The 20,393-nt window shown below is 54.1% G+C and overlaps 1 protein-coding gene across 7 annotated transcripts; it reads left to right on the top strand.

Moving 5' to 3' along the window:
• The first annotated feature begins 287 nt into the window (after positions 1-287).
• Positions 288-20,371, top strand: CAMTA2 (calmodulin binding transcription activator 2). 7 transcript variants are annotated; one of them, XM_019013109.4, is made up of 23 exons: positions 288-339; positions 1,642-1,736; positions 1,945-2,048; positions 5,322-5,389; positions 5,473-5,608; positions 6,190-6,276; positions 6,534-6,687; positions 7,006-7,140; positions 7,744-8,681; positions 9,726-9,852; positions 11,164-11,298; positions 13,862-13,977; positions 14,593-14,777; positions 15,109-15,187; positions 15,371-15,593; positions 15,826-16,130; positions 17,832-18,028; positions 18,283-18,466; positions 18,667-18,738; positions 18,848-18,868; positions 19,031-19,218; positions 19,387-19,461; positions 19,549-20,371. In XM_019013109.4, exons 2-23 carry the CDS (start codon positions 1,706-1,708, stop codon positions 19,610-19,612), a joined length of 3,624 nt encoding a protein of 1,207 aa, XP_018868654.4. In that variant the 5' UTR covers positions 288-339; positions 1,642-1,705; the 3' UTR covers positions 19,613-20,371. The 7 variants fall into 7 exon arrangements, with proteins under 7 accessions (XP_018868654.4, XP_055223188.2, XP_055223189.2 ...); XM_055367210.2 differs by lacking the exon at positions 288-339 and adding an exon at positions 543-978 and having other exon boundaries at positions 6,205-6,276; XM_055367209.2 differs by lacking the exon at positions 288-339 and adding an exon at positions 543-978.
• The last annotated feature ends 22 nt before the right edge of the window (positions 20,372-20,393 follow it).

The following is a 20,393-nucleotide window of genomic DNA, read 5'->3' as shown; positions in this document are numbered from 1 at the left end:
TGCCCCCGCCCCGTTCTCTCGAACTGGGAGTCAGTCGGCCGAGCTTCCGCCTCCAGGACCCTGGAATCCTGCCCCTCAGTGCTGCTGCCCTTTTGGGGACTTCCCAGCAGTCTGTCCCTCGGCCTGGCTCAGAGCCCTAGAAGCCGAGTCCCTCTGCCCAGCACCCCACCCAGAACTCCACGTGTGCTGACCCCTGGTTCCCTTCCTGACCCTCATCCCCTTAATTGGGAGGCCCCGCCCCGTGCGCAGTGACGTTAGACGCCGCTGTCAGCCGGCGCTGGGGGGGGTCGGTGTGGGGTAGAATGGCCGCTGCCGCCGTCACCCGCGGGACCCCGGGAGGTAAGAGCCAGGGCCTCTCGCCCGCCTCTCCGCCCCCGCGCCAGGGGGCGCAGCTCCTCCAGGTCCCGACGCGGAGCGCCGCGCCGGGGACCACCGTCCCTCCTCCCGGTTCGCCCTCACCTCCCGCTTCCGTCCTCCTCCCCCGCGCCAGGGGGCGCCGCTCACCGCAGGGCCCCACGGCGGACCAGCGCGTGCCGGGGACTGTCCCGGAGACCCCCGCACCCGGCACCTGCACTGTCCCTCGCCCACCGCGTGCCCGCGGACTCTGCTCCCGGCTTCTCCAGAACATCCCTCTATGCGGGCGGGACCCTCCCACCTCGGAGGTTCTCCTGGGACCACCACTCCGCCGGGGGGCCGCCCAGAGTGCCAAGCGTCCGATCCGGCGCCGCCCAAGTGCAGCCCAAGGACCCGCTCCCGCTCCGCACCCTGGCAGGCTGCCTAGCCGGGACTGCGCACCTGCGCCCTGGGGCGGAGTCCTTACCCCAACCCCAGCTTCACTGCACATAGCCGAGCCCGACGGGCCTCCTCCCATCTCCATCCTGGACACCTGGCGGAGCCCGTGCTGAGAGCCTCCTCCAGCTCCCATCTGTTCCCCGAGGAGGGCGGGGGGCTCAGGCTGGAGCCAGAGCGGTAGATGGGGTAGGCTAGGCCTGGAGGCCAGGGGAGGCAGAGGCGTTTGGGGAGAGGGAGCTACGTAGAGAGGGCTGTCAGCTGGAGGGTGGGTTGTCCTGAGGGTGGGAATCTGGGTGTCTGGCCCAGATTCTATCAGGTCCTAACCAACCTGGAGGAGAGAATAGGTTAGGTTCAGTTATCAGATCTGCCCTTCCCCTTGGAGAAATCAGAGAAGGAACTCAGGGCGTGTCTTCTAAAGGCCTAGCTTCTACCGGAGGTAGAATCTCCTGCCCTGCCCCCAGGATCCAGGCTCTCTTGCCAAACCATCCTCCAAGGACCGGATGGCCTGAGTCCCAACCCCCAGGACCTGACCCAACCATAGCCCCAGTCTGTGCAAAAGCTCAAGCTTTAGGGCCTCTGAGGCCCAAGCCCTGCCAGTCTTCTCCCCCCTCCCCCACCCCAACCCATTTCTTCCTGCTCACTCTTCCTGTCCAGTCTCCTCACTCATATTGGCTCCGGGCACCATGTGTGGTTCTCTCTTCTACTGTCACATTACAGTCAGCCCCTCCCTCCCTTTCCTCATCCTTCCCAGATACTATGACCCAGTTCTATATCCACTCCCTACCTCATACTTCTCATCCTGGATTAATGTGGGGGCTTCTGCCATGACCTTGTTCTCTCCCTTCCCAGCACAGACTCCCCCTCCCCCCGGCCCCTCAGGCCGGGGGTGACCTTGCCCCCTGGAGCCCTCACCATGAATACCAAGGACACCACCGAGGTTGCCGGTAAGTTCACAAACCAGGTTCCCAATGTGGCCACAGCCTTTCGTTCTCCCCACGCTTTAGTGGCCCTCTAATTCTTGGATTCTCTGTTCTCCTTAGTGAGGTTTCAGTTTTCCCCAGTGCTCTGTATTGCCTTCAGCCCTTTCCCCTTGGACTATCACAGGGACGCCCCAGGGTAGCACACTAAACCCTCCCTTCTAATTCCCTTTAGAAAACAGCCACCACCTGAAGATCTTTCTCCCCAAGAAGCTGCTGGAGTGTCTTCCTCGCTGCCCGCTGCTGCCTCCAGAGAGGCTACGGTGGAATACAAATGAGGTTTTCTAGGGAGGCTGGGGGTTGGGGCCCAGCAAGACCTAGTAGGCTGGAGGAGGGTGAGTGGGGGGTCTTTCCGTGTCTGTCAACACTCCTAAGTGCAGAGCACCATTCTAAGCTCTTTGGGGATCATAGGAGAGGTATAAAAAACATGGATCTTGGCCGGGCATGGTGGCTCATGCCTGTAATCCCAGCACTTTGGGAGGCTGAGGCGGGTGGATCATCTGAGGTCAGGAGTTCAAGACCAGCCTGGCAAACATGGTGGAACCCCGTCTCTACTAAAAATACAAAAAATCAGCCAGGCGTGGTGATGTACGCCTGTAATCCCAGCTACTCGGGAGGCTAAGGCCGGAGAATTACTTGAGCCAGGGAGGCGGAGGCTGCAGTGAGCTGAGATCACGCCACTGCACTCCAGCCTGGGTGACAGAGTGAGACTCCGTCTCAAAAAAAAAAAAAAAAAAAAAAAGACATGGATCTTGAAGGAGCCCTCTTTTCTGTGGCATAGCCACCTGGGTAAAAACAAAAGCTACTGCCAGTAAAGTATTCCTTACATACTGGGCACCGTGCTAAACATTTGGCCTGCCTTGTGTCATTTAATCCTCTAATGGTGCTATAGAGCAAGCCCTGTTATTGCTCCTATGTTATTGATGAGGAAACTGATTTACCTCATAGTTTATCTAACTTACTCCAGGGCTTTTTTTTTTTTGAGACGGAGTCTCGCTCTTGTTGCCCAGGCTGGAGTGCAATGGCGCGATCTTGGCTCACTGTAACCCCCGCCTCCTGGATTCAAGTGATACCCCTGCCTCAGCCTCCCAAGTAGCTGGGATTACAGGCATGTGCCTCCACGCCTGGCTAATTTTTGTATTTGTTTTTTTTTTGAGATGGAGTCTCGCTCTGTCGCCCAGGCTGGAGTGCAGTGGCGCGATCTCGGCTCACTGCAAGCTCTGCCTCCTGGGTTCACACCATTCTCCTGTCTCAGCCTCCGGAGTAGCTGGGACTACAGACACCCGCCACCATGCCTGGCTAATTTTTTTGTATTTTTAGTAGAGATGGGGTTTCACCATGTTAGCCAGGATGGTCTCGATCTCCTGACCTCGTGATCTGCCCACCTCAGCCTCCCAAAGTGCTGGGATTACAGGCATGAGCCACCGCGCCTGGCTAATTTTGGTATTTTTTAGTAGAGATGGGGTTTCAACACGTTGGTCAGGCTGGTCTCAAACTCCTGACCTCAGGTGATCGTCCCGTCTCGGCCTTCCCAAGTGCTGGGATTACAGGTGTGAGCCACCAAGCCTGGCCTTTTTTTTGTTTTGAGATGGAGTCTCACTCTGTCGCCCAGGTTGGAGTGCAATGGTGCAGTCTCCGCTCACTGCAACCTCTGCCTCCCAGGTTTAAGTGATTCTCCTGCCTCAGCCTCCTGAGTAGCTAGGACTACAGGCGTGCCACCACACCTGGCTAATTTTTGTATTTTTAGTAGAGACGGGGTTTCACTATGTTGGCCAGGCTGGTCTCGAACTCTGGACCTAGTGATCCGCCCGTCTCGGCCTCCTACAGTGCTAGGATTACAGGCATGAGCCACCACGCCCGGCCGGAACCTTTATTATTAACCACCACTGATACTGGCTCTTTCTGGAGGAGGCACAGTCCTTGTGTTACACATTTTCTGTATTCTGCATACTTACTGCCTTGTATGTAGTTGGTTGTTGATATTTATCAATTTGATGTCAGAAGAGGACTGTCAGTAAAAGGATGCATGTATGTGTGTATGTGTGATTGTTGTAAGTGCTATAGAGCGTTTAGGAAGGTCCAGTGTGGTCAGCAGGGCTTCATGGAGCATCTGAAAAGGGGTTTGGTTTATAGAATGGCTATGATTTCCAGATATGGAGAGGTGTGCACATGATACCTGCCTTGTAGGGCACTAACATGCAGGAGGTAACTATTCAAAGCATGTTCAGGAAGGCATCAATGGATCCATCTGGCAGGAATTGTAGGAGCAATATGGGTAAATAGTGGGAACAGTGAAAGTTTGATCCCTTGTTGGGGAGAACCTTGGAGTCAGGCTAAAGAATCTGAAATTCCTGCCAGGCGCAGTGGCTCACGCCTGTAATCCCAGCACTTTGGGAGGCTGAGGCGGGTGGATCACGAGGTCAGGAGATCGAGACCATCCTAGCTAACACAGTGAAACCCCGTCTCTACTAAAAATACAAAAAATTAGCCGGGCGTGGTGGTGGGCGCCTGTAGTCCCAGCTACTCAGGAGGCTGAGGCAGGAGAATGGCGTGAACCCAGGAGGAGGAGCTCGCAGTGAGCTGAGATGGTGCCACTGCACTCCAGCCTGGGTGACAGAGCGAGACTCTCTCAAAAAAATAAATAAATAAATAAATAATCTGAAATTCCTGGCAGTGTCAAACCACTGAAATTTTTTGAGTCAGGAAGGGGCACAGAGGCCAGGAGTGGTGGCTCACGCCTGTAATCCCAGCACTTTGAGAGGCTGAGGTAGGCGGATCACCAGAGGTCAGGAGTTCGAGACCAGCCTGGCCAACATGGTGAAACCCCGTTTCTACTAAAAATACAAAAATTAGCTGGGCATGGTGGCAAGTGCCTGTAATCCCAGCTACTCTGGAGGCTGAGGTAGGAGAATTGCCTGATCCTGGGGGGCAGAGGTTGCAGTGAGCTGAGATCATGCCACTGCACTTCAGCCTGGGTGACGGAGTAAGATTCTGCCTCAAAAGAAAAAAAAAAAGTCTGGGCACAGTGGCTCACGCCTGTAATCCCAGCACTTTGGGAGGCCAAGGCGGGTGGATCACCTGCGGTCAGGAGTTCGAGACCAGCCTTACCAACATGGTGAAACCCTGTCTCTACTAAAAAAAATACAAAATTACCCGGGCGTGGTGGCGCATGCCTGCAATCCCAGCTACCCGGGAGGCTGAGGCAGGAGAATTGCTTGAACCCGGGAGGCAGAGGTTGCGGTGAGCTGAGATCGCGCCATTGCACTCCAGCCTGGGCAACAAGAGTGAAACTCCATCTCAAAAGAAGAAAAGGGGCACAGGAATGAGATTTTTGGAGAGTAAAATAATTCACAAAAAAAGTTAGACTTTTGTCTTAGGACAAAAGAAGGGTTCTTAGGAGGGCAGTGGGTCTTGCTGGGTCCAGATACCTAGAAGCATCCTCCACTAGCTGCCAGAACTCAGCAGAGAGTGAGACACTGACAGGATGACCAAGAGGCCAGGCTGAGACTCTCTGTGAAGGAGACGCCCAGCTGAGTGCCTCCTCTCCTACAGGAGATTGCATCCTACCTGATCACCTTTGAGAAGCATGATGAGTGGCTGTCTTGTGCCCCAAAGACAAGGTGAGAAAGTTTGAGAACATGGGGGAGTGGCAGGGGTCCTGGGTTCTGTTCACAGAACTCCAGGGCAACCCTTCCCTTCCCAGGCCTCAGAATGGCTCCATCATCCTCTACAATCGCAAGAAGGTGAAATATCGGAAGGATGGTTACCTCTGGAAGAAGCGGAAGGATGGGAAGACCACCCGAGAGGACCACATGAAGCTGAAGGTCCAGGGCATGGAGGTAAGAGAGTCAGACATTCAGCTCATCTTCCCGAGCCTGCCCTCCTCCACCCTTAGCTGGGCTCTAGCCCGACCTGGGTTTGGTGGCATTGTCCACCTCAGTCCCCTCCCAGTTACTCTTCCCTTCTCACTCACTTTGGGTCGGCTGACATTGCTTTGGCCACTCTCCACTTCCCATTTCCCTCCGTGACTCAACTATCCAGGCCGTAGGCCATGCCTCCCTTCCAGAACACTGATGCCCAGGCCCCTCACTGCTCTTGTGTTTCCCTCAGGGATCCCAGCAATGATGCTCTCAGCACAGGTTTCTCTTCCCCAAATCATTGCCCCTCATCTCAGATGCATTCTTGCTCTGCCCTCTGGTTTCTAGATAGTCCCGCATCTCAAATCTGGTCCTCACTATAAGGCCCCAGCCCCACTGCTCATCTATGACTCAGGGCTGCTGGGATTCAAAAGGGGTGGGGAACAGGTGGGGGCGAGGGTGGGGGAAGGGTTGAAGAGGAACTGGTGGAAAGATTGGGATTCCTGCAAAGGGACTGAACAGAGGAAGAGTTGGGGAGCAGACTAGCCCTCCCCCCACCCCAGCCTGTCTCCTGGCAGTGTCTCTATGGCTGCTACGTTCACTCTTCCATCGTCCCCACATTCCATCGGCGCTGCTACTGGCTGCTCCAGGTAAGGACGGAAGAGCCCAGGGAGCCACACTCTTCCTGACTCTTTGAGGGACATGGGTCTGAAAGAAGGAAGTGAAAGGATGGCTGAGTTCTGAGTGAGGAAAGGAGCCTGGGAAGAAGAGAAAGGGGCTTGGGGATGGAGAGAGTCAGAAATTGGGGGCGAGGTTAGGAGGGTGCCCAGGAAGAAAGTGAGGATTAGGAAGCCGAGCCCCTGGACCTCAGGACCCCATGGCTCTGTGTGTCCCCTTATGCTCTCAGAACCCTGACATCGTCCTTGTGCACTACCTGAACGTCCCAGCCCTGGAGGACTGTGGAAAGGGCTGCAGCCCCATCTTTTGTTCCATCAGCAGCGACCGTCGAGAGTGGCTGAAGTGGTCCCGGGAGGAGTTGTTGGGACAGCTGAAGCCCATGTGTAAGGCAGCAGGGTGGGGATAGAGCTCCAAGGGGAGAGTAGAAACAGGGCTCCCACAGGGGCCATGGTTCTGGACCCAAAACCTGAGGGCTGATCATCTCCCTCCAAGCTGGGAGGGTGCTAGGATTCCCGGTGTGTTCTCAGGTATTAGAATACGGAGAAAGGACTAAAGCAACATATCTGAGCAGTCTTGAGGCTGCTGGCCTCTGTTCACCTGGCCAGAAGTCTTGAAGCATGTCAGGTGCTTGGAGGAGCCATCAAGGTACTCTGGGGCCTGTTTCATGGGGATCCCACAGCACTTTCCCCTAACTTCTCTAGTTCATGGCATCAAGTGGAGCTGCGGGAATGGAACAGAAGAGTTCTCTGTAGAACACCTGGTGCAGCAGATTTTGGACACCCACCCAACCAAGCCTGCTCCCCGAACCCACGCCTGTCTCTGCAGTGGGGGGCTTGGTAAGTTACTCCCTGACCTTTTGGCTGTCTTCCCACCTAGCCACACTGCTCTTACGCAAGCCAGGGGGATATCCGTCTTGATGGGATTTGCATGCTGATTTGCAAGTCTTTTGCATGTCCCAGAAAGATGGGCCAGATGAACAGACGTTCCCATCTGGGTGCACACTGGCTCGGAATCAGCCTTGCACTCAGCTGTCATGGCAGCCTCTGCCCTTCCTGTCTTCTACCTTCAGCAATTCCTGTCCCCTCAGCACCACCAGTGACACCCAGCCTTAGCCTTCCTCCTAGTTGGCACCCCCTTGGTTCTGTTCTTTTGTCCTTTTCCTATGCCTTTAACTTTTGCTTTTAGCTACTCTCCCAAGCCCTCAGTTCTCTGCAGCGTTCCTCTGGTCCTGCTTGTTTTGAGGGGAAATGGAGAGGGGGAGGGGGAATAAAGGGTAGGGGTAGAGAACAGACATTTCTGATGCCTCCCAGTGGCTACAATCAGTATTACACCTCTGGTTTATAGGGACGTCCCAGGAAATACTTTTAAGGGCTTCAAGGTAGAGAAGGTGCGGAATGATGTGTCTTATCTCCTCTCCCTCCTACTCCTCTCCACTCCAGGTTCTGGGAGCCTTACCCACAAATGCAGCAGCACGAAACACCGCATCATCTCTCCCAAAGTGGAGCCCCGAGCTTTAACCCTGACCTCTATCCCCCACCCTCACCCCCCAGAGCCTCCTCCACTGATAGCCCCACTTCCCCCAGAGCTCCCCAAGGCACACACCTCCCCATCTTCTTCCTCTTCTTCCTCCTCATCAGGTTTTGCAGAGCCCCTAGAAATCAGACCTAGCCCTCCCACTTCTCGAGGGGGTTCTTCAAGAGGAGGCACTGCTATCCTCCTCCTGACAGGACTGGAGCAGCGGGCTGGGGGCTTGACACCCACCAGGCACTTGGCTCCCCAGGCTGATCCTAGGCCTTCCATGAGTTTGGCAGTAGTTGTAGGCACTGAGCCTTCTGCCCCACCGGCTCCTCCCAGTCCTGCCTTTGACCCTGATCGTTTTCTCAACAGCCCCCAGAGGGGCCAGACATATGGAGGGGGGCAGGGAGTAAGCCCAGACTTCCCCGAGGCAGAGGCCGCTCATACCCCCTGTTCTGCCCTAGAGCCTGCTGCTGCCCTGGAGCCCCAGGCAGCTGCTCGGGGTCCCCCACCACAGTCAGTAGCAGGTGGGAGAAGAGGAAACTGCTTCTTCATCCAAGATGATGACAGTGGGGAGGAGCTCAAGGGTCAGGGGGCTGCCCCACCCATACCTTCACCCCCTCCCTCACCCCCACCCTCACCTGCCCCCTTGGAGCCATCAAGCAGGGTAGGAAGAGGAGAGGCCTTGTTTGGAGGACCTGTTGGGGCCAGTGAACTGGAGCCCTTCAGTCTTTCATCATTCCCAGACCTTATGGGAGAACTCATCAGTGATGAAGCTCCAAGCATCCCTGCTCCGACCCCCCAGCTGTCTCCTGCTCTTAGCACCATCACAGACTTCTCCCCAGAGTGGTCCTACCCAGAGGTGAGACTCAGGCTTACCTCCTCCCTTCTCCCTCCTATTTTTGTCTTCTGACTCCCCAAAACAAATTGTGTTAACTCTTACCCCGTGGTCCGTGACCTAGTTTCCCTCAGTTTTCATGGCTTCTTAGGCTTCTTAGTCCTCTACCTAATCTTTTTTTTTTTTTTTTTTTTGAGACAGTTTTGCTCTTGTTGCCCAGGCTGGAGTGCAATGGCACAATCTTGGCTCACTGCAACCTCCACCTCCCGGGTTCAAATGATTCTCCTGCCTCACCCTCCTGAGTAGCTGGGATTACAGGTGACCGCCACCACACCCGGCTAACTTTTGTATTTTTAGTAGAGATGGGGTTTCACCATGTTGGCCAGGATGGTCTCAAACTCCTGACCTCAGGTGATTGCCTGCCTCGGCCTCCCAAAGTGCTGGGATTACAGGTGTGAGCCACCGTGCCCAGCCGCCAATCTCTTTTTTTATGTAGAGTGAAGCTGCTTTCCTGTTTCCAGAGTCCTCAGCAACTTAACCTTTTTTCTGTTCCTCTCCCTTCCATGTGTTAGCATGGTTTCTGGAGTCTCCTAGGACCTCATTCCCTTCCTGACTGTTTTCAGGGGTAGGGAATTGGGGCTGTGCAGGCTGGAGAAGAAAAGAAACATCAGGGATGTGATTGCAGACTTTGAGTAGCTGAAAGACTGTCTTCGGCAGTGGAGAAGTTCTGTTTTATGCTGCCTTTGAGAGGAAAAGGAGGAAGTACAGTGGGGGTGAATTAGCCCAAGAACAGAACTTCCTTCTGGTGACAGCTCTGTGGTAGCTTTGGGGGAGGCCCTGAATTCCCAGCTACTGGCAGATTCAGGTAGAGACCAGGCAACCACTTGGCAGGGATGTTGGGGAGAGATAGACTCACTGACCTCACCCCACTGGGTCCTGTCTATCCCTGGACCCCCAGACTCTAGCACAGGACCTGCCATATAGTAGATACCCTGTAAGGGTCTGAATAAATGAATGAGGGGATGAATGCCCAACTCCAGTCACATGGTCTCTGACTTCTGTCTGCAGGGTGGGGTCAAGGTGCTCATCACAGGTCCTTGGACTGAAGCCGCCGAGCATTACTCCTGTGTCTTTGATCACATCGCAGTGCCAGCCTCACTTGTCCAGCCTGGTGTCTTACGCTGCTACTGTCCCGGTATGAGGATTGGGAACCGTAGGGGGAGGGACTGACATGTGGGCAGTTAGGACAGATCAGGAACTCCAGGCTTCCAGAAAGCACTGGGAACAAATGGGTTGTTTTGAGAGCACAAGGACTTCATCCAGTCCTGAGGTTGAGCCCCAAGCTCTCCCAGCAGGCAGAAGAGCCCAGACTTAGGTGTCAGAAGATCAAGGTTCTGGTCCAAGAAGTCTACTCCTTAGCTAACCAGTGACCTCAGATGAGTCTGATCCTTCCTGAGGTCCTTGGCCTCCCCTCCTGTAAGGTTAGGCATTGACCAAAGGGATTTCTAATGTCTGTCCAGGCTTTCTGGCTCAGAGCCAGAGTCTCCAACTCCAATCCAGGGGGAATGAGAAAGAAGAAATGTGGGTTTCCTCTAACCAGTCTTGGGACTGAAGGACATTGGCTTTTAGAACTGTGCTGTCCAGTATGGTAGCCATTAGCCACATGTGCCTATTAATTAAAGTTAAAGAATACTGAAAATTCACTTCCCCAGTCTCACTGACCACGTTTCAAGTGTTCAGTAGCCACACATGGCTCGTGTTACCCTATTGGATAGTGACGATATAGAACATTCTTGTCACTGCAGAAATGTTCTATTGGACAGCACTGGTCTAGACTTCATTGCCAAGGTTCATCTCTGCCCTTTTGCCACCAGCTTTGCCCTTACCCTACACTCAAAAATCAGCCTTACTAGGGGACCTCAAGGACCACCAAAGTGACAGGTTGGCAGCTTTGCTGTCTACGAGTGTGTTCTCCCCCAGTCTCTACAGCAGCATCCAGCATGTGTGTAAGGAAAGGGGATGAGACCAGAGAATCTGGGGACTGGGAGAAAAAGTCTCAGCACCTGGTCTTAGGATCAGGGCCTGCTGGTTCCATGCTTATGGCCACTGGACACTGTTCATGAGCGGCTAGCTCCCCTTTCCTCCATCTCAGTAACAGCGTCATAACTTCCAGACTCTGATCCGGGGATCAAGAGGATTTTCCAACATCAAATTGTTCATAACTAGTCTCTTGACCCTCAGTTTCCAAACCTTCTTGCTGAATAACAAATATCTTCAACTACAGGGTCTAGAATCCAAGGGATCTCTGGCCCATAGTACGTATTAAGTTCTCAAACAAATGGACTCCCTTCCCAGTTAGTGCCAAGGCCACTGAAGCCAGGGGCCTCTTGGCCCACAGCAGGGCAGTAGGGGAAATAACTATGGAATAATTGTCTGTGGCTGACACAGCTAGCCAGAGAAGGAGCCAGGGAAAGAGAGCCCTTCTCGCTGATCCTACCCTCTCCAGCCCATGAGGTAGGGCTGGTGTCTTTGCAGGTGGCAGGGCGGGAGGGGCCCCTTTCTGCTTCTGTGCTCTTTGAGTATCGAGCCCGCCGATTCCTGTCTCTGCCTAGTACTCAACTTGACTGGCTGTCACTGGACGGTGAGTACCCAGCCCTCTGAACCAAAGTATCCGGCCCACAGCCTTTAAGCATGACATGCTCCTAGACCACTTAGGGTTCACGTGGCCATCACTGAGCCCCCACTTTACCATTCTTTTTTTTTTTTTCAATTCCTATTTCACTAGTGATTTCTAAATGTGGCAGCAAACTTCCCTCACCTCCTCTTCCCCATAAATCTTGGGGTCATTTTTATACCAGTTCTTGACCTGCCTTCTCCATCCCAAAGGGTGGAATCTAGACAAGGAAGGCTAAGAGGCAGGGCAGGGACAGGGTCTAGAGCAATATATAGGCGCTATGTACAAGTTTATATACTTATTTATTATTTATTTTTCTCTTCTTTTTTGAGACGGAGTCTTGCTCTGTCTCCCAGGCTGAACTGCAGTGGCGCGATCTCAGGTCACTGCAACCTCCACCTCCTGGGTTCAAGCAATCCTCCTGCCTCAGCCTCCCAAGTAGCTGGGATTACAGGTGCCTGCCACCAAGCCTGGCTAATTTTTTGTGATTTTAGTAGAGATGAGGTTTCACCATGTTGGCCAGGCTGGTCTCAAACTCCTGACCTCAAGCAATCCACCCCGCCTTGGTCTACCAAAGTGTTGGGATTACAGGCGTGAGCCACCACACCCGGCTGTACTTATATATTTAAATTTCTGTTGTTTTTCCTCTTCTGATATAAAGATGTGTTCATTAACAGAAATTTGGAAATTACACAAAAGCACAAAATAGAAAATAAAAATTTCTGGCTGGGCGCGGTGGCTCGTGCTTCTAATCCAAGCACTTTGGGAGGCCAAGGCGGGTGGATCACCTGAGGTCAGGAGTTTGAGACCAGCCTGACAAATATGGTGAAACCCTGTCTCCACTAAAAATACAAAAATTAGCCAGGCGTGGTGGTGGGTGCCTGTAGTCCCAGCTACTCGGGAGGCTGAGACAGGAGAATTGCTTGAACCCGAGAGGCGGAGGTTGCAATGAGCCAAGATTGTGCCACTGCACTCCAGCCTGGGCGACAGAGCGAGACTCCGTCTCAAAAAAAAAGAAAAAAATTTCCTATACTACTACTTCTCAGTGATATCCATTGCTAATAACATGGTGTACTAACACAAACATAGAGGCACACACATGCATGTATCTATGTGTGTGTGTATTTATTTATTTAAATCTGGGATTGTTTTTGTTCCGGTTACTGGTTCTCTCTCTTGTGGCCTTGAACATTGTTTCTGTCTGCACCTGCTGGTTTCTGCTTTCTCAAGGTTAGCTTTTCTCTATCTCTTCCTCTTGGTGTCTTTGTTGTTGCCTCTTGGCTTCTCTCAGTTCTGCTGCCATCTGTGTTATCTTAGTCTCCCTCTGTCCTTACTTCTCTCTCTCCGGAGCTCTGGTCCTTAGTTTTGCCTCACTCTTGGAGCTGGACCCCACACAAAGCCTGAGTGTGTTGAGTTGCTTGTCTCTGACTTGAGTCTGCCTACCTTGGGATCTGGCCAGGTCTCTCAGTCCTGTTCTGTCTCTGTCCTGCCCTGTGACTGTTCATCACCTTATTTCTCTGTCCCTTTCTAATCTACGTTTTACCATCTCTCCTATGAGTCTCTTCCATCCCTCTTCTTTCCATTTCTTCTTGAACCAATATCTTAACTTGCCTGTCTTTTATCGTCCTTTCTTACTGCTTGTTTGGCACTTTTCCCCCAGCCCTCCTTTGTCCTTTCTCTCTTCTCCTTCACTTTATCTTTTTTGCTCTCTCTCCTCCCTTTGTTTTCCTTGGGTTTCTGTTCATCATTCTCTGTCCTCCTATCACCTGTGTACCTTCATCCCCTTCTGTCCTGGCATCTCAGAACATCTCCAACCTTCACCGTTTCTGTGTCTGTTTTCCTACAGCTCTGATCCCCTCCTGCCTCCCCTTCTTGTCCTTGTTTGATCTCAGGAGGGGACAGATATAGCTTGGGGGGATATGTGTGTACGTGCGTATTTGTATATGGGGGGGGAGGAGGAGGAGAAATGGACATGGCTATATGGCTATCCATCTCTGTCACCTTCCGTCCCCCACCATTGTCTTTGTGGACAGCTGCGGGGGGCTGGGAGGAAGGGGAGGTACTTTTCAAATCACAGTCCCTGAGCTTTTTGGGGCAGTGGTTATTAAAAGGGAGGGACCCTGGAATCCTTCACCTTCACCATGGGGGACAAAGGTAGTGTCTGCTGCAAAAATTGACAGAACATTTTACCTAGGAAAAGGCTGGGGGGAAGAGTGTGTACGGGTGGGATTTGGGACATCTGGAGGCTGGATGACCATTTGGGAATCCTACTACCTCTGTACCTTGAAGGAAACAGTTTTGGTTCCAGATCCGGGTTCTAGGTCAGTGGGTAGTATTAACAGCCCTAGTTTAAGGACTGAGTCCTGGTAGGCTTTATTTAGGTGAAGGGGTAAAGGAGCTGTTGTTTTGGGAAGATAAAAGAATATGGTTCTGTGTCCTCATCCCCAGATCTTGGGACAGGTCTACTTTTGGTGTTCAGGGCATCACCTAGACTCTGCCCACTCAGCCTCCCATACCCGTTCCCCCTCAGACAACCAGTTCCGGATGTCCATACTAGAGCGACTGGAGCAGATGGAGAAGCGGATGGCAGAGATCGCAGCAGCTGGGCAGGTGCCCTGCCAGGGTCCTGACACTCCTCCAGTTCAGGTACTTCTGTGAGGAGGGAGGTGGTCTACGGTGGGGAGCAGGGGGAGGACACAGCTAAAGAAAACATCTAGTGCCCGTGACTCTCCTCCCTCTCCTGTCCCCAGCCTCCTCAGCCTGTCTTCCCTCTCCCTGACGTCACCCTGTTCCCATCCCCACCTTGTGGCGAGAGTGGCTATTCTGGGCACCCTCTTGGCATGACGGGCTTCAGACTATTTCTGGTCTGAAGAAGGGTGGAGGTGAAGGAGAGGGCGGGGGAGGGGTCAGGAGCACTGGGGCTCAGATCTCTGTGGGTCCCAAGTTTCTGAAAGAAGAGGGCTAAGGCTCAGAGAAGGCTCTGGCTTCTGAGGGGGGGAAGCCATGTGTGAACATGTCACTAATCTGAGCTGATGGGAAGACACATGGGCAAGATTGTGTGAGGTCTGGCTGCTGGAGGAAGTGGCTGTGGGAGCAAGAGACACAGGCCACAGAGGAACTTCAACTGATGGGATCCTAGAGTGGGACATGTGGGGAGGGGGCAAAATTAGAAGCTGGGAGGACAGATGTGAGGTGGCCAAGGCCATCTCAAGCCAGGGGAGTAGATACCTGGGTCTCTGCCTAAGAGTGTGTATATCGCAGGATGAAGGCCAGGGGCCTGGGTTCGAAGCACGGGTAGTGGTCTTGGTAGAAAGCATGATCCCACGCTCCACCTGGAAGGGTCCTGAACGTCTGGCCCATGGAAGCCCCTTCCGGGGCATGAGCCTTCTGCACCTGGCTGCTGCCCAGGGCTATGCCCGCCTCATCGAGACCCTGAGCCAGTGGCGGTGAGCAAGGGCAGCTGGGTGAGGGCTGGGCAGCCTCTGGGACAGAAGTGTCAGGGGACTGAAGAGAAATTGGAGGACCTGGGGCCCTACCAAGAGGGAGTTGGGGTCATTGTGGGAAGGGAGGGGGTTGGGAGAGGACTTATATTTTGGGGAACTTTCATATCCTGACTTACAACACTTTGACTTCTTGACCTCCTTAAACTAGTGTCCTTGACTGCCTCTTCCCACCGGCCCTGTACAGCTTGCCTCCTAGTGCCTTTACTTCTGATGTTCCTACTTTGCCCACTTTTTCCCTCATTGGGCTCTGCTGTCTCTCTCCCAAACCCTCCAGGAGTGTGGAGACTGGAAGCTTGGACTTAGAGCAGGAGGTTGACCCGCTCAACGTGGATCATTTCTCTTGCACCCCTCTGGTGAGGATGACAGATTCCTAAGCGCATATGGGGCAGGGAGCAATGGGAACCGCCGTTGAAAAGGAAGATCCTGAGGAATGCAGGGAGTGGGGTGGGCTGGGGTCTGAAGACCTGACTACCTGGAGGAAGAGCCCCTGGCCTCACCTCCACCTCCGTCTCCGCCTGTCCCGCCCCCTTCCTCAGATGTGGGCTTGCGCCCTGGGACACCTGGAAGCTGCTGTGCTCCTTTTCCGTTGGAACCGACAGGCACTGAGCATTCCCGACTCTCTGGGCCGTCTGCCATTGTCTGTGGCTCATTCCCGGGGTCATGTGCGCCTTGCCCGCTGCCTTGAGGAACTACAGAGACAGGAGGCTTCGGTGGAGCCCCCATTTGCCCTATCGCCACCCTCCTCCAGCCCAGACACTGGTGAGGGTGGCCCTAATCTTTTGGAGAGAGGGATGTAGGTAGGAGGATAGGCCAGGACAAAGCCAAAGGGTGTGGGAAACGAGTAAGACAGGAGACAAACCACAGAGGCAGGGATGGGAGATAACAGAAGCAAGAACAGACAGGGACCGAGAACAGGATGGGGGAGGCAAGAGACTTGAGCGAGGGATGGCCGTGGCTCCGGCTGCCCTCACTCTCTTCCCTCCCCACACAGGTCTGAGCAGCGTCTCCTCGCCCTCGGAGCTGTCGGATGGCACCTTCTCCGTCACGTCAGCCTATTCTAGTGCCCCAGATGGCAGTCCCCCCCCTGCACCTCTGCCAGCCTCTGAGATGACTATGGAGGACACGGCCCCAGGCCAGCTTTCCTCTGGTGTCCCAGAGGCCCCCCTACTCCTCATGGACTATGAGGCTACCAACTCCAAGGGGCCCCTCTCCTCCCTTCCTGCCCTCCCACCAGCCTCAGATGATGGGGCTGCTCCAGAGAACGCTGACAGCCCACAGGCTGTGGATGTGATCCCGGTACTGCTTATATTGATGGAGTTACGGGGGCTAGAAGGGAGTAGGAAGGGTGAGGCCGACTTCCATTAAGCCGAATCAAAGTCTGGCTTCAGTTTAGGAAGGGCCTATTTACTTCATTTTGGGACAGGCAAGGTAGCCTTTTGCTTAGCTCCTTTCAGACCATGTGACTTGGAAGTCATGAGGCAGCGGAGGTTGAAAATTCTGGCTGGTCCCACAATACAGATGTTGGAAAAAAAAAAAATTTGGCCGGGCTTGGTGGCTTACGCCTGTAATCCCAGCACTTTGGGTGGCCGGGGCGGGTGGATCACTTCAGGCCAGGAGTTTGAGACCAGCCTGGGCAACATGGCGAAACCCCGTCTCTACGAGAAATACAAAAATTAACTGGGCACTGTGGTATGTGCCTGTAATCCCAGCTGTTTGAGAGGCTGAGACACAAGAATCACTTGAACCCAGGAGGCACAGGCTGCAGTGAGCCGAGATTGCACCACTGCCCTCCAGCCTGGGTGACAAAGTGAGACTCTGTCTCAAAAAAAAAAAAAAAAGACAAAATAGTAAGATTTAAAATATAAAAAGCATTGAAAAATATTCTGGCTGGGTGCGGTGGCTCACCCCTGTAATCCCATCACTTTCAGAGAACGAGGTGGGAGGATCACTTGAGAACAGGGGCTTGAGACCAGTCTGGCCAACATAACAAGACCCCATCTCTACACAAAATAATTTTTAAAAAATAGGCATGGTGGCACACACCTGTAGTTGTAGCTACTTGGGAGGCTGAGGTAGGAGAACCCCTTGAGCCCAGGAATGTGAGGTTGCAGTGAGCTGACTGTGCCACTGCATTCCAGCCTGGACAAGAGACCCTGTCTCTATAACAAACAAAAATTCTAGGGAATATCTTCAGTTAGAGCTGGTTTGTAGGAGTTACCTGTTGATCTATGTAGGGACAAGGTTCTAGGAGAACCAAGATGACAGAGGGCAGCTGGGAGTTGTGTGGAGAGGTAAGGCTGGCAAGATGAGGGTATTTGGCAGTGATCTGATGCAGGAAGGAGGCTTGCACATGATAAAGCTAAGAAAGTCTTGTGGAATGAAAGTGAATCTTCAAGTATAGCCTTGTACTTCTCTGATAGAGACTGGGGACATACCTGCTTTAGAGAGACTAATGGAGTAAGTGGGTGGCACTTTAAGTACAAAAAACTTAGGGAACTCCACAAGTAGGTTGTGTTGAGTGTGTCCACCAGGAAGTGCTGGAGTATAGGCTTCAGGGCTGGAGCAAAGGCCGGACTGGAGCCATTCATCCGGGTAGTAGTTGGCAAGTGTTGGGATGGTTCTTGGAGAGTTGAAAGGGAGCTGGGGGTGGGCACAGCCAAGCCTATGGGGAGCATGTGCTGGTCAGCTGGCATGGGGCAGGCCCAGGTAGGACAGTGGATGGTTGGCCTGAAAGGGTGTCAAGTCCTCCATTTGTTCAGCTTTGAATCCCCACTTGGAATATCTCCTTTTTATCCTATATTCTCCATAGCATCTCAGCACAGAGGGACCCCCAAGTGGGAGCCCCATCAGTATAAATGAATGAGTCTGGAACAGTGGCCTAGAAAGACAGGGTTAGCAGCACCAGGCAGGGAGAGAAGGAACAAGATAGGAATGGACTGAGGTTACAGCTGGCAGCTGGGGCCCCTAAGGACTCACTCAGCTTCTCCCTTCTTCCAGGTGGACATGATCTCACTGGCCAAGCAGATCATCGAAGCCACACCGGAGCGGATTAAACGAGAGGACTTCGTGGGGCTGCCCGAGGCTGGAGCCTCAATGCGGGAGCGGACAGGGGCTGTGGGGCTCAGTGAGACCATGTCCTGGCTGGCCAGCTACCTGGAGAATGTGGACCATTTCCCCAGCTCAACCCCTCCCAGGTGACTAGCTCAGGACAAAGCCTCCAGATTCTTCAAAGGAAGATGGGAGGAAGGGAGAAAGCTGGCTTTCCCACAGCCAAAGCTCCATTCTGGCTGAGGCCCCAGGGCCTTGGAGAAGCGAACTGAACTGGCTGATGAACTCTGAAGTCACTCTCCAGACTCAGTTGCTGGTGGTTTTCCTTCATAGCCATCCATAGGTGGCAGAGGAGGGACTTCAGATGCTTCATGACACCCTCTTTCCCTACCGCCTACAGCGAACTGCCCTTTGAGCGAGGTCGCCTGGCTGTCCCTTCAGCACCCTCCTGGGCAGAGTTTCTCTCTGCATCCACCAGTGGCAAGATGGAAAGTGATTTTGCCCTGCTGACACTATCAGATCACGAGCAGCGGGAACTGTATGAGGCTGCCCGAGTCATCCAGACGGCCTTCCGAAAGTACAAGGTCAGGGGCAGGGGTCTCAGGATGAATTACACAATCTCCAGTCAGGGGAGACTGGGCTCCCAGGGCTTTTGGAGGATGAGTAGTCGTGCAGACAGGCCTTGGATGGGGTAAAGGGTCAGGGGAACCCCAGGAAAGTTGAAGGGACAAGTCAGATATGCCATTATGTGGGTCATGAGGTGCTGAGACTTCTCTCCCTTCAGGGCCGGCGGCTGAAGGAGCAGCAGGAGGTAGCAGCAGCTGTAATCCAGCGCTGTTACCGGAAGTACAAGCAGGTGAGACCCTTCTCCCTCAAAAGTGTAACCAGCAACCCACCAACCCACACCCATGTCTAACCATTCCAGAATGTTGCCAGAGCCCTAACTCCCCTTCTCTCTCCACAAGCTGACCTGGATTGCACTTAAGGTATTAGGCATGAGCTCTGAGTGTGAGGTCTGTGATGATTCAGTCTTTCCTTGAGTGTGTGGGTTACAGAGAGTCTTGCATCAGCCTAACTTGGGTGAGCCTCAGGGCTTTGGGTCTCCGTCCCTCTATTTCAGCCCCTGTCCCTCCTCCCCACCCCTGCAGTTTGCACTCTATAAGAAGATGACCCAGGCGGCCATCCTGATCCAGAGCAAGTTCCGAAGCTACTATGAACAGAAGCGATTTCAGCAGAGCCGCCGAGCGGCTGTGCTCATCCAGCAGCACTACCGCTCCTACCGCCGCAGGCCCGGCCCTCCCCACCGGACTTCGGCCACCCTGCCTGCCCGCAACAAGTAGGGCCCAGCCCCAGCCCTCTGTGCCCACCCACTGCATCCACGCCATTCCCCCTTACTCATCCTCTTGATCATCATGCCTCACTGCCATTCCCTGCCTAGGGTTCCTGGGGGGGCCGAAGGCATGCGATGCCTTCTGTGAGGTCCATCTTTTGTTTCTTTCACCAGAGGCTCCTTTCTCACCAAGAAGCAGGACCAGGCAGCCCGGAAGATCATGAGATTCCTGCGGCGCTGCCGACACAGGTACTCATCCCTTCTCCCCCTGGGCTTTTGCGTTGCCACCCGTCCTGATCCGCCAGTCTCCTCTGACTCCTATCTTTCTCTCTGCAGGATGAGGGAACTGAAGCAGAACCAGGAGCTGGAAGGGCTTCCCCAGCCGGGACTGGCCACATGACCTGGCCACCGCCTTTCTCACCACCCTGGGGGCGCCTCGTGCAGTCTTAACAGGGAGAGGGCTTTCTGGGGCAGGGGGAGCCCCTGTCGGCAGCTTTCCTGTTCACCTTTGTTGGAGCCCTCTGTAGGCCTCCTCCCTCCTCCCCACGCCTTGCTCCCACACCCCTCTCCTCGTCCCTCCTGGTCGTGCCCCGTCTCTTTTGGTCCTGGCTCCAGAAGACCCGCGCCCCACATACCTGCATCTTCCGCTGTGACCTCCGGAGCCCTGCCTGCCCCTGCTCCCCAGCTCCTCCTGCCTGCACCCGACTCGGCTCCCTCCTGACTTGCCTTATTTATTTGTTCGACGCGTCTCTGAATGTATCCGCCTCGGTTCCCACCACTGCCTTCGCTGCGCACGCCCCTCGTGTTTCAGGGCTGACCGTGTCCCCACCCGACTCCGCATGTTTGCGTCTGTTTCCTCCCTCTCTGGCCCTGTCTTACCCCATCACCCGACTCTGGCCACCGACCTCAGGGCCGAAGGGGAGGTGGTGTACATAGGAACGCGTTGCGGAGTCCGCCCCGTCCCCCGAGGGGAGGGGTCTTGTACATACTGTAACATACAGAGTATAGTGAAGAATCTATTTAAGGCGCCGCGGGGAGGGCTGCACGGCCGGGCTTGTGGTTCTCTAGCGCGGCGGGAGCCTCCTGCCGGCTCCACGGGCACTTTCTACTTGTGCATGGGCTTGGTTTATACGAATTGCCATTAAACATCGCTGCACCAGCCAGCCTCCGGCCTCTGTCTG

The sequence above is a fragment of the Gorilla gorilla genome, chromosome 19 (assembly GCF_029281585.2).
Source record: "Gorilla gorilla gorilla isolate KB3781 chromosome 19, NHGRI_mGorGor1-v2.1_pri, whole genome shotgun sequence".
NCBI lineage: Eukaryota > Metazoa > Chordata > Mammalia > Primates > Hominidae > Gorilla > Gorilla gorilla.
This window is presented reverse-complemented; position numbering and strand designations above follow the sequence as displayed.